This window comes from Hemicordylus capensis, chromosome 2 (genome assembly GCF_027244095.1).
Source record: "Hemicordylus capensis ecotype Gifberg chromosome 2, rHemCap1.1.pri, whole genome shotgun sequence".
In the NCBI taxonomy this organism is placed as follows: Eukaryota; Metazoa; Chordata; class Lepidosauria; order Squamata; family Cordylidae; genus Hemicordylus; species Hemicordylus capensis.
The window spans coordinates 10,875,687-10,889,334 of NC_069658.1; the positions used below are offsets into that span (position 1 = coordinate 10,875,687).

General features: G+C 42.0%; 1 protein-coding gene across 4 annotated transcripts in view; it reads left to right on the top strand.

Annotated features, from left to right (window-relative positions):
• SETBP1 (SET binding protein 1) overlaps positions 1–13,394 on the top strand; it is a 357,781-nt gene extending 344,387 nt beyond the window's left edge. For all 4 annotated transcript variants that reach the window (XM_053295525.1, XM_053295524.1, XM_053295526.1 and 1 more), the window contains exon 5: positions 4,738–13,394. In XM_053295525.1, the coding sequence (XP_053151500.1) occupies positions 4,738–5,279 (542 nt within the window). In that variant the 3' untranslated portion in view covers positions 5,280–13,394. The remainder of the gene's footprint in view (positions 1–4,737) is intronic.
• The last annotated feature ends 254 nt before the right edge of the window (positions 13,395–13,648 follow it).

Below are 13,648 nucleotides of genomic sequence, written 5' to 3' on the forward strand. Positions count from 1 at the left end.
TTGATGGTAAATAAAGTTCTTTCCCATGAGTTATGTATTGTGTGAGGAAGAGAGAGAGAGAGAGAGAGAGAGAGAGTGTGTGTGTGTGTGTGTGTGTGTGTGTGTGTGTGTGTGTGTTTTCAAATTAATGAAAAGCAGGCCTTGAAAGTCTGAACAAGTAGGTGCTTATTTATCTGACAGCATATATCTTCCTTTTACTTGTGACTCCGGAATCTTTATGTTTTATTGGATTTGTTTGTACAAGATCTTTGCAAAAGCCAAATAACCCAGTGACACATTGACCAGTTGGTTGTTTTTTTATTGAGGACAACACAGTGCTAAGTTTTGTTGCTGCTGCTTTAAGCAGGAACTTCAAAATGGCAGCATGTTTATATATCTGTATGTGTGTATTTCTTTCACTGAATGTTTATCTGTTGTAAAGGTTCCATTCAACAACTTATTTATGAACACACACAAATACGCAGAAAGAGAGAGGTGGGATGGATTATATTGTTCTCCCTTAATCAAGCAATTGTCCAGAAATCAGCCCACCTAAAAGATTTGACTGACTGCTCAACACTTCAAGGAATGTTTTAATAGAGAGCTGTGTTAATGTTGTGGCCATCATGGTAGATGTTCATAGTTCAAAATGTTGCTTGTTCTGTTCTAACACTAATTCTGATTGGCTTCAGCAAAACTCACAAGCCAACCCATATAGACAAGAGGCTGGCATCCAAACCAGCACTGTGTGGATGCAGTTGTGCTGAGTGCAAGATAATTGCTGATAATTGCTCAAGACGCAAAAGGGATGATTTTCTACAATCTCCCCTTCCCTCTGAAGCCCATTGTGCATCACAGAAATATGTCCCTGAGAGTTACATGACACTCAGGGACATATTTCCATTATGCACAGTGTGCTTCAAAGGGAAGGGGAAATGATAGAAATTCATCCCCTCTTCCCCCATGAGGGACAGCACAGCAGTTATCTAGGGGTCATCACAGATACAGTGCAAGTCTGGATATCAACCAGTGACAAAAGGTTTGCATAAACATCCAAAAACATGATCTACAATTTAGCCTCAATCCCCCCCCCCCTTCATGGAAATGGGTTTGCAGCTCATGCAGTTTCCCATCCCATTGGGTCCTCAGGCCCTGGTAAAGTGTAGTTGGTTTGCTCCTCATGCCTAGAAGTCTTGCATATCTGTTTTATGATTGTGCAACAACAGAATTCAGGATTTTATTCCAGTAAAGAACAAGTACATTCTCCTCTGTACTGATCTCAGTGTAGGGATGTACGGCCACTGTATACCATTAATATAATTATGTATTTTTTGTATTTGGTCTCATATTTGGTCTTTTGTTCGGATCAGGGGGGTGTTCCATGGGTGCGGGATCCTGTGGTTTCCCCATTGTCATGGACGGACCACTACTTGGTTAAGGTTGGTTTCACAGCCACAACCTAGCCCTGCAGGGGTGGAGGACCTATTAAGATGGTCCGCCCGAGAAGGCTGTTGGATCCAGTAGGGTTCCAAAAGGCTTTGGAGGGTTTTGATGTTGGCCCTGCCAGCGATTCTGTCGATGCCCTGGTGAGAACCTGGAATAGGGAACTCACCAGGGCAGTAGACACGATCGCTCCTAAGCGTCCCTTCCGATCTGCTTTAAGAGTGGCCCCTTGGTATACAGAGGAGTTACGGGGTCTGAAGCAGCAAGGTAGGTGACTGGAGCGCAAGTGGAGGAGAACTCGGCTTGAATGTGACAGGACACGGCATAGAGCCCATTTGAAGGTTTATGCGGAGACGGTGCGTGTGGCAAAAAACCAATTCTGGTCTATGTGCATTGCTTCTGCTGGTTCGTGTCCAGTAGAGCTGTCCCGGGTTGTGAGGAGTTTGATTTAGGCTCCTTCCAACTCAAACCAATCCTTGGGGACTTTGTGCTGCTGTGATGCTTTTAATGGGTTCTTTGTGAACAAAATCTCATGTATTTGGGCCGACTTGGACTCCACTGTTTCTGCAGAGTCTATTAAGGTGGTGTGCAGCAATCCCTCTTGCAGTATTAGATTGGATCAGTTTCAATCTGCGATGCCTGATGACATGGACAAGCTGCTTGGGGCTGTGCAACTTACCACTTGTTCTCTGGATCCTTGCCCGACTTGGCTGCTTTTATCTAGCAGAGAGATTGTTGGGGATGGCTTTGTTAATATTATTAACTCATCGCTGAGGGAGGGTAGAATGCCTTCTTGTTTGAAGGAGGCAATTATTAGACCACTTCTTAAGAAGCCTTCCCTAGATCCCTCAGTGATGGACAGTTATAGGCCGGACTCCAATCTCCCATGGTTGGGTAAGGTGATTGAGAGAGTGGTGGCTAACCAGCTCCAGGCGGTTTTGGTGAAAACTGATTATCTAGACCCATTTCAAACTGGCTTTAGAGCGGGCTATGGGGTTGAGTCTGCCTTGGTCGGCCTGATGAATGACGTTTACCGGGGACTCGACAGAGGGAGTGTGACTCCGTTGGTTCTTTTGGATCTCTTGGCGGCGTTCGATACCATCGACCATGGTATCCTTCTGGATCGCCTGGGGGAATTGGGGATAGGAGGCACTGCTTTGCAGTGCTTCCGCTCCTATCTCTCAGGCAGATTTCAGATTGTGGAGCTTGGTGACAGTTCCTCTTTAAAATGGGAGCTATTATATGGAGTCCCTCGGGGCTCCATTTTGTCACCAATGCTTTTTAATATTTACATGAAACCGCTGGGTGAGGTCATCGGGAGATTTGGGGCAGGGTGTTATCAGTATGCTGATGACACCCAAATCTGTTTCTCCTTATCATCATCTTCCTCATCAGGAAATGGCATTCACTCCCTAAATGCCTGCCTACAGGCAGTAATGGGCTGGATGAGGGATAACAAATTGAAGCTGAATCTAAGCAAGACGGAGGTGCTCATTGTGGGGGGTCGGAATTTAAGGGATGAGTTAGATCTTCCTGTGCTGGATGGGGTTACACTCAACCAGAAGGAACAGGTATGCAGCTTGGGAGTGCTCTTGGATCCAGACCTCACCATGGTATCTCAGGTGGAGGCTATGGCCAGGAGCGCTTTCTATCAGCATCGGCTGATTCAACAGCTGCGCCCATTCCTTGAAATGAACGATCTCAAAACAGTGGTGCATCAGCTGGTAACCTCCAGGCTCGACTACTGCAATGCGCTCAATGTTGGGCTGCCTTTGTACATAGTTCTGAAACTTCAGTTAGTTCAAAATGCAGCAGCCAGATTGGTCTCAGGTAACCCAGAGAGACCATATTATGCCTGTCTTAAAACAGCTGCACTGGCTGCCAATATGTTTCCGGGCAAAATACAAAGTGCTAGTTATTACCTTTAAAGCTCTGAAGCTCTAGACCCCTGATCATCTTGGTTGCCCTCTTCTGCACCTTTTCCAGTTCTACAATGTCTTTTTTTAGATGTGGTGGTGACCAGAATTGTACACAGTACTGCAATTGTGGTCACACCATAGTTTTGTATAAGGGCATTATAATATTAGTCGTTTTATTTTCAATCCCCTTCCTAATGATCCCTAGCATGGAATTGGCCATTTTCACTGCTGCCGCACATTGAGTCAACACTTTCAACGAGCTGTCCACCACGACCCCAAGATCCCTCTCCTGGTCAGTCACCGACAGCTCAAATCCCATCAGCATATACTTTAAGTTGGGGTTTTTCATCCAAATGTGCTTCACTTTACACTTGCCAACATTTGCCACTTTTTTGCCCACTCCCCCAGTTTGGAGAAATCCTTTTGGAGCACTTCGCAATCCATTTTGGATTTCACTACCCGGAAGAGTTTGGTATCATCTGCAAATTTGGCCACCTCTCTGCTTACCCCTACTTCTAGATCATTTATTAATAAATTAAAAAGCACTGGTCCCAGTACAGATTCCTGGGGGACCCCACTTCTTACTTCCCTTCATTGTAAAAACTCTCCATTTATACCTACCCTCTGTTTCCTGTCTTTCAACCAGTTAGCAATCCACACATGTACTTGACCCCTTATCCCATGACTGCTAAGTTTCCTCAGGAGTCTTTGATGAGGAACTTTGTCAAAAGCTTTTTGGAAGTCCAGGTAGACTATGTCAACTGGATCACCTTGATCCACACACTTGTTGACACTCTCAAAGAACTCCAAAATGTTGATGAGGCAAGATTTACCTTTGCAGAAGCCATGCTGGTTCACTCCCAGCAGGACCTCTTGTAATCTGCTTTGAGCAATAGTTAGGAAAAGTGCAATATAACTCTTTTAATCCATTACTTTTTTAAAAAAGTGGGAAGAAGGGAACCTCAAACATCACAAAAGCTGAAAAAGAGCTTTTCTCCAAAGGCAAGGTTATTAGTGTTGCAAGAATTCATTCCTTGTAAGAAAATTTTGCCTAATGATACTAGAAAGTAAAAACAACCTCTCATTGCTGAACGTTAATAATGTTAATTCATTAATTCCACCAGACTCCTAAGGTATATTAATGGCAAGCTTACAGACATATTATATAAATGGCTGTTCTTCTAGGACAGTCTTTATAATAAATAATTCTGAAATATTTTCTGTTATTCCATTTTGTATGCAGTTTCTCATCTTTCCGCCATTATTCTTAATTTGTGGCACCAGCAAACCTTTATCTTAGTCTGCATTAATCATATTTCAACAGTTATTTTGAAGACCTGTGTATAAATTTGAGTCAATTCCAAATTTAATCATCATGGTTTCCTCTCCCCCACAGCCAGCTCGCCACTCAAGAAACGATTCAAGCGCTGTGAAATCGAAGCGATCCAGTGCGAGGTGCGTAAAATGTGCAACTACACCAAGATTCTCTCCACAAAGAAGAACTTGGATCACGTGAACAAAATCCTGAAAGCCAAGCGGCTGCAGAGACAATCAAAGACAGGCAATAACTTTGTCAAGAAACGGCGAGGACGTCCCCGGAAGCAGCCTCTCTCATTTGACGAAGACTCCAGAGACCAAATGCCAGTTTTGGAAAAATGTGTTGACCTGCCTTGCAAAAGAAGTCAAAGATTCACGTTGAATCCTTTAATATTGGAACAAGCAGCCAGTCAAGATACAATCATGGCCACCATTGAGGCAGTCATACACATGGCCCGAGAGACCCCAGAGCCACTGCCTCCGCCCCCTCCTCCTCCACGGACACCAAGAGCTGGGAAAAGAAAAAACAAATCACAGCAACATCCAGAGGAGGAAGAGGAGGACGTGAAGGTGAAAAGGCACCGGAAGACTAGAGGAAGTGAAAGCGAAAACCTTCCCTAGTAAGAGACTTGGCCAGTCAAAAGAAAGTGCTCCGTGGTTAGCGCCCTTGGACCCGAGGGACTGGAGCATTCTGTTGGGCTGGTCTGTTCAACACCTTCAGACTTGTTCTGTATCTCAGTAGCACAGCAGCCGTTAAGAGTTCAGATAGGAACGACCAGTAATAATAATAATAATAATAATATTTACAATAACAACCAATCTTTGGCATTAGGGGGAGAGGGTGCTGAAGGAGGAAAGAGACTTTTAAATCTAGCAAGTTCATTTACTTTGCAAAGTTTCTGTTACAAATCAGCTTTGTTGCTCTCGTATCTTGGAGGAGAAGGGGGTTCACTCAGAGTCACTAGGAGGTCATTCACACAGTCAAAAACTGTGTTCTATCCAGGTTTGGGAGCTGTGTGTGCTCCCAATTCTCAGTTGTATGGAAGCAAAATAGGAGGAAAAGCTGGGTAGAAGTGATTGTGTGGAAGCAAGGGAGGCAGAAAACCTTTCCTCCTACCTTCCTTCCACTCAAAGGGCTGTATGACTGCGCGGGTGGAGGGAAGGCAGGGTTCAACCTACCTTCCCCCAGATGTCTGCTCACAACCCTGAAAGCACACAAGCCATGCACCCATATGACCGGCGCTGCCGGGAGCTACACGTATTAATCTCCCCACTGCTTCCTGCAGCACGGGTGAACAGAGGCCAGGACTTCTTGCCGCAGCCTCTGCGGATCCCACAATGCACTGTGCGACACGCACAATGCATTGAGGGAGTCTCCCAAGAGCCAGGTGCTCTAGGCACCCGTCTCTGTGCACAAACTCACTCCTTCTGTGCACACACAAACAGGTAGCCTGGGTTAAGGGTGCAGCCAACCTGAAAAGCCAGGCTAGGCGGGACTGTCACCCAGGAATCGGGCCCAATCCTGGAAGTTCTCTCACACAGCCTGGATTAGGCGGAGCACGAAAACAGCTTCAATAACTTCTTCCCAAGTTTTCCTCCTATCTTACTTCTGCACAACTGAAAATTTAGCCACACATAGCTCCCAAAGCCAAGTAGAACACAGTTTTGATTGCATGAATGACCTCTAGATCTTCACATGTGGTAGGACTAGCATTATCCCTACAATGATTGCCAACATCTTTCTTAGCAGATGCTCTTGCTCCTTTTCCTGATGCATTGCAGGGAGAAATTCACCAGGAGCATCTCTTCCAGTCACTAAAGTTGCATGATGGGAAAAGTTACGCCTGGTAAAGTTCTCCCTGTTGTGCAGCTGTTGTGGCACAAGAGCCTTGGTTGGGAACAAAGTTGGCAACCCTGAGAGTGGAAATTACAGACAAGCTTTTGCTTTTCAAAACAAAAACAGATAGTGTAAATTCCTCTACTGTGCTTTTGGTTTTAATCTGCTTTGAGACTGTTCATAGTTTATTTTGTAGGGTTTTTTCAAAGAAACCTTTGCCAGGTTTAGGGCAACTGAGTCCCAAGAGATAACCCCTGTCACTAGCTTTGAATCTTATCCTACCCCTCCCTGCTCAGTATTTGGCCCGAAGCAAAGAACCAAGAGGCAAGCGATATAGGCAATACACAGGGAACCCTGCTCTGCAAGAGCAAACTTGTTCTCTGATCACTGTACTGGAATAGAACAGTATGTCACAGAAAAGGAAAAGCCAAACCTTTCTCTAACAAAGCCTTCCCAGTAACTGGCATGGTGTTCCCGTTGGTTGTAGGAAGGGTTCACCAGTGGCCCAGTTTGCTTGTGGGTGGGATGGAGATTGGTACATATCTGCAAAGGAAAGTGAAAACATAGGAATGATACTCCTCTAAGGAGGCAAGGAATCCAGAATTGACCCGAGTCTGCAAAATGTTTGCCACCTAGGCTAAGTCAGTGCAAAATCCAGGTGTGAAAATTGTCGCAGGGTTGAGTCCAAAAGTGTAGCAATGCCTTGACTACACTGAAAATAAAACTAGAGAGAGAAATATGTCATTTCTTGGCACGTATTTCTTAATTTTTTTTTAAAAAAGGAATAAGTGTTCTTATCTAAAATAATAATAACCTAAATGTTCAAAGGGTATCACCGCTGCAGTTGTAGGGATGCCACTTTTGGACATGGTTTCTTTCCAAGTTGTGGTTGCCTTAATAAACTGAAAAATAGTTTTTGTTTTGTACATAATGTAATTATTAAAAAAAAAGAAGGGGGAAAAACAAGTCTGCATGGACACAAATTGTGTGTGACAAATTGTCTCTTTAAATTGTCAGTTTCAATTGTCCAGTTTAAATTCAAAGTGTACTTCTGTCCACCAATGTGGGGTTTTTTTTTAAAAGCTTGGATATATATCTATATCCAAAGCATTTTCATAACCTAATCTATTATTATTATTATTATTATTATTGTTATTGTTATTATTGTTGTTGTTTTGAGTTATGCAAAAACGTTTAAACGTTTAAAGCAAACACAAAGCTTTTTAAAGGAAGTGTTGTTACATGGCAGTAATAATATTTTCTTTCATTTTTAAGCCAATTGTTGAAATTTAAAAGAGGTACTTAAAAGATTCTTTTCCTTTTCCCCATTAGTTTTGTCACAGTAGAGAGACAGTAACATGGCACCACTTCTGCCCTGAGCTCATCCTGGAGAGAGAAGGGGAACATGATTCATTCACAAGCTAATGGTCAAATCTGATTATATTTATATAAAATCAAGATATTTTGAACCAGAAATCTACAGGGCAGTTTAAAAAAAAAAACACCTACCACCACCCCTAAATATCCACGTTTCTTTCCTTTGACTTATTTAGAAATTGTCATTAAGAAGCATTTTTTGAATCCGTGCATATGTTTCAAATGTGCACAACCATCCCATGGTTGGGGCTGTCTCCTTCTCTTCAGTGTTAGGAAATGTTTCATGAATCTCTTTTCTAGAGATTCATGTGGAGCCTTCTACAAGCCCTGGAGAAAATGGGCAGCTCCTGTGTACATGCAGCTCCTGTCTGCTTGCTAGAATGCTTATGAGATTTCATAGAAACATGTAGGATGAATTCCACCAAGCACCATTCCATGTATGGGAGCAACCCCATGAATGGGGGTTGCTCAGCAGCATTGCTTCGTCCTTTTCCATCACTAGGATTCTATCCATTTGCAAGAATCTAATTCAGATTCTTGCAAACCTCAATTTCAGAATTCACCATTGTAGCATAGGAGTGGCTTTTGTGTGATCTAGTCTCATGTTGCTCTTGTAATTTGGTCATGTTGCGCTGGCAAACAGGAAGCATGGACGGGGAGCCAGGAGATAGTTACTTCCCACCCCACAGTGGCCTACCAGCCCTTCCATCGATCATGAGCTTTGCAAAACCCAGTCCCCCTCTAGCTCCCTTGTTGCCATGATGGCTTTTCAGATATTTGGAATGACTTCACCACGCAGTTGATTCATCACTCAGTTGCCATTTTGCCAAGCGTCTACTTGAGTCATACTCCCAAATCATGGGCAGAATCCATTTTGCATAGAAGTATGCTTGGAGGACAGAGAGGATCTTGTATCCAGGCTTTCCTACCAGATAATGATAGTGTTTCACAAGTTACATTTTCTTACATGAATATTGATACGTGTGAGGAAAAAGGTGTACCTTGTAATATGGGAAAGGGAGAGTGTGTGTGTGTGTGTGTGTGTGTGTGTGTGTGTGTGTGTGTGTGTAGACTGTGTATTTTAAGAAGCTGATATGTACAGCTGCTTCCTGCTGCATGTACCCAGACAAAAATATACACCTAAGTTATAGGTTCCGACCCACCAAACTGGATGCAGCCCACAAGCATTGTACTTGATGACTGCCACCACGCCATGGTTTTCCCACCAGAGGTGGGCAGGAAAACCAGAACATCTATCGAACTGGTTGACCAAGTCATACGTGGTCAGTTGATATTGTTTGGCTGTGTTATAGCAAGGAACTGGTGTAGAGCCATTGAGCATCTTTCAACCCTATGATTCTTTGATCTGTATTACAAGGTGCAGGCTTTGTTCAATGCAAGTATTAATCCTCATGCTGGAAACAGTTTACAGCCCCAAGCAATTCCACACTTGAAAAGCAATTGTCACCGTTGTTTTCAGGCCAAACGTTTTCCTATCCGCATAATTCTTGTAGTTGAGACCATAGATGAGACACTGAGACCATAGCCTTATTCACACATTATGTTCAATGCATGTACAAACTTTGTATAGAATATGCATTCTATACAAAGTTTGTACATGCATTGAACATAATGTATGAATAAGGCTATGGTCTCAGTGTATGCATGTACAGTTAGTCATATAGTATATTATGTTCAATACACATACAATCGTATACTTCCTTTCTGTACCCTAAATTCAAGGAGGCCTTTACCCAGGTTAACTTCTAAATGAATATATGTCCAAGCATTCACACAAAAACATGTATGTGTGTACAGAAACCTGAAAACACATACAGTCTAATGCCTGAATAGAGTTCTTGGCTTTCATACACCTATGTTCTTGAGTAGCTGTTGTAGCACTTATATCACATGACTTTGATACATATCAGCAAACCATGCTCTGTTGGGCATGGTTACAGACTTTATGTTGCCACTCTTCACTGAGAATGACTTCAAATATTACTTTTTTATTTTTTCCACACACATAGGAAAAAGTATAAAGCATGCCTTCAACAAACTTGCAAATGAGAATATGAACTGGCATGCTGTGCATCAGCCTAGTAATGTTGTGTGCATGCAAGTTGCACAAATGATGTTACATAAGAATAAACCCATTATTTCCAACGGACTTACTCTTGTGTAACATCTGTATTTGTAAACTGTGTGCATTCAATGTTACTAGGCTGGCATACCATCCCACAGTATTTCAGCCATTGTTTGTGGTAGACATGATTGCCACTGCATCATATGTGAAAAGGCCCTAATGTATTTAGGATGCACCATTCTTCTGCTAGGAAATCTAAGACTAGGCACTACAGATCATCCTTCCCTGTCCCAGCAATGTTCAATGTGGGATGTAAGCACATAAAACGAATGCTAAGACTGAAATCCTGTGCATGTTTACCTGCGAATAAGGCTCATAAAATGTGAGTAAACCTTCACAGGACTGGGCTGCAAAGACCCAACACTACCTTTAGCAAACTATATTTAAAAGGCATAGGTATTTATGGGAAATTTCCTTGAGTTTTTCCAATCACCCTCACCATCATCAGCCGCACCACCATCAATGCCCCGTTCAAATTTTTAACACACATAGGAGTGAATGAACTTTACATCTCAAGAAATAGCTGTATCAAAGCCAAAGGCTTTGAGCTGTCCAGGAGGCTGAGACCAAAATTCTCAGTTGAGAAATTCAGACTCAGCTTTTGGGAGGAATTGGGGTGAATGGATTTCACTCGTTCCCCCTGTTTTTACCACTGCATCACTTTTACCAGTATAGCAGTGATGTCTTCTCCCCCGGCCACCAGAATGCCTTTGGAAAATGACACTATGTATTGTCATTGTTCACATGGCATTCTAGACAAAATCTGGCTGCAGGTGGCTGCTGTGAGGACTGCTGCCTCCCCCCACCACCAGCAAGCCCCACCTGAACATTTTACATCTTTTTGTGTCTCCCCCACCACCATGCAAAATGGCCCTTCCATAGGCTGCCAGGAATGAGGGACATTTTGGCTGATCATTGCCTAGTACCTGGAAATGAGTGAGATTTCACTCCAGTCTTCCAGAGGACTGTTTTCCCCCACAAAGAACTTCCAAACAAAATATACAAAGAAAGTGACACATTGCCACAACCTGCATTAATCGGGTTTGGAGGGGAGGATTATCAAGCGTAATCCATATGAGAGCAAGTCAATGCTGTTAGACTGCAACAGAAATTAATGTTTTGAATATCATGCCCTATTAATATATGTTGCTGAGAATAATAATTAGAAATAATAATGGCTGAAATTCTGAGCATGAAAGCACCAGTGCAGCCTAACAGAACGTCCAAATTAACTGCCACTTTTAATGCCAATCCCTACCCCAGGAAGCCCTCGGTGCCACCCAAAAATATGTGTCTGAGGGTTATGCAGCCCTCGGGGATATTTTTTGGGTAGCATGGAAGGTTTTCTGGAGGGGAAGGTGTAAAAAAAATGCCCCTTCCCCACTGCACCCCTGCAAGTAGTTGAGAAGCTCTGCTAAGCTGCTGCATGAGTGCTTCCTTGCTCTGAATGTTAACCCGTAATTATAAGAATGTCAAGAAAGTGCTACATGTAGACTGCCAAGGATTTAGTTTTTAGTGTTCAATAATATAATACTACACAAGAATGTGTCAGTAATGAGCTTTTCTTTTTTAAAAAAATATATATATATCATCCTTTCCTTCCATCTCGCTGAATTCTTAGTTGAGGGAACATTTGAATTATCAAAAGATGTATTTCAGAACCGAGTGTATTTTGGGTGGGGGGGCGGGGTAGAAATGATGGTGAGCAGGTAGCAGCAGGTCTTTGGGGCTGATCCAACTCTGCATCAAAATATGCATTCAGCCAATTCAATGGCACATAGATGAGCATTGTGATGGGGTGTGGGGTACAGATACACATCCACACGCGTATTGCTTGTACATATGAAATACTCCTTCTGTGTGCACATCTCCTCTGCTGAGCAATTGTGTTCTTAGAATACACATTGATGTACCAATGGAATGTTAACATCATATTTTCATATGACAATGTCAGGGACCCACTCACCATGTTCCCTTTGAGGTGGGAGGGAGAGGTGAAGGACCCTATAAAGATTAGTAGCAATTAAAGCTGGTTGGATATGCAAATTGAAGTTTGAAATACGGGCACTTAAGTGTCAATAATGTGACTGAAGATGAAAATGTAACCTGACATTTAGAACAACATGGTTCATTCACAGTACTTATATTTTGGAACATGAATGATGAACATTGTGTTAAATACGTTGTGAAATCCATCCTCTTCCCTCTCTTGTTTTTTTTTTTCCTTTCATATAAATTTGAGTGAAATCAGAACCTCACTTAATTTTAAAAGATCTATATCCTGATCAGCATATGCCCTTTATTTTCTCTTCGAGTGGGAATGCCGTCCAGAATGTGGTCATTTTTAACATGTGGACAGTGGCACTGTTGGTGTAGATCTGTCCCCACCACCACCACCCTGCAACCAGTTATAATGCATTTTTATAAATGTACACCCCCTGTCCTAAACCTTTGCACCAGCTGGCAACATTATTGTTTGACATCTTGGTGACAACCATCAACATTCCTCCATCCAAACTCTTTAATTACTAGTACAGGAAGTCTTAGGATCGGGTGGTTAATTAGGACATGTCAGCCAAGGAGAGCTCTTAGAGGTCTCTTCATAAAATGCCTGCCTGCAGTGTAATAAATACTTTGAAGCCTCTCTCTGCCCTTCAAATGGAGAAAAACGTTAAAAGAAACCTGCCAATTTTGTTAAGATGGGGGGGCAGCGGGGGGTACAAGCCCATGTGGTTTGGTTTGGTTTGGTTTGGTTTGTTTGTTTTTTAAAAAAAAGTTGTTTCTTAGATAATACTCAATGCACACAAAGTGTTAAATATGTATATACTGTATTTCAAAATTTAAAAAAAAATCCTACAAAAACAAATGGGGCACAAGATTGTTCTATGAGTCGTGCTGGCTACTTTTTAGTTTGTACTCATAAGTGGTTTCTAAAAGCCTTTTTTAACGTGTAATTTGCATGTTCTACTTTGATTGTATGTAAACATATTTTAGAGCAAAAATGTATTTGTATTTTATTGAATATAGAGGCAAGACAAAAAAACTTGTACATTTGTTTGAAATGTTCTTTTTGTAACAGTTTTTATTCATGAAGCATTTTTGTACATTTAAAAAAATGGATACGGACTTGCTGTTATTTGAGGGTTAGGTACATTTGGCATGTTAAAAAGTCATGCTCTTTCATGATTTTAGATGTCGGTTTTTAAGCCTTTTTTTCTAAAAGGAAGCTCCAGTCTTTCCGCTACCAAATCAGGTTAGCACAGTATAGAGCACTTAACTATTAAAAAAAAAAAAATCCCAGAAAAAAAGGAAAAAAAAGTTAATCCTATTCATATGTTATTCATTGTGTGAAATTAAAGGAATTCAATTCAGTCTACCATGAGTTGTGAATTCTTTTGTCTTATTTTCCATCTGGTTCACATCACTGAGGAGTTTAATAGCTTTGGGGATACAAATGCGTGCACTCACCAGCTCTCTTTTGTGGTCATGGATAAATCTGGGGTTTAGTTCTTCCCTTTAAAAAAAAAGGGTCTTTAAAAATGATACTTCTCTAAGAGCAGTGGCAAATCTTGAGTCTGGAAAACTGGTAGGTTATTATTCAAATGGGGTGTTCACCCCTGATTTCTAATG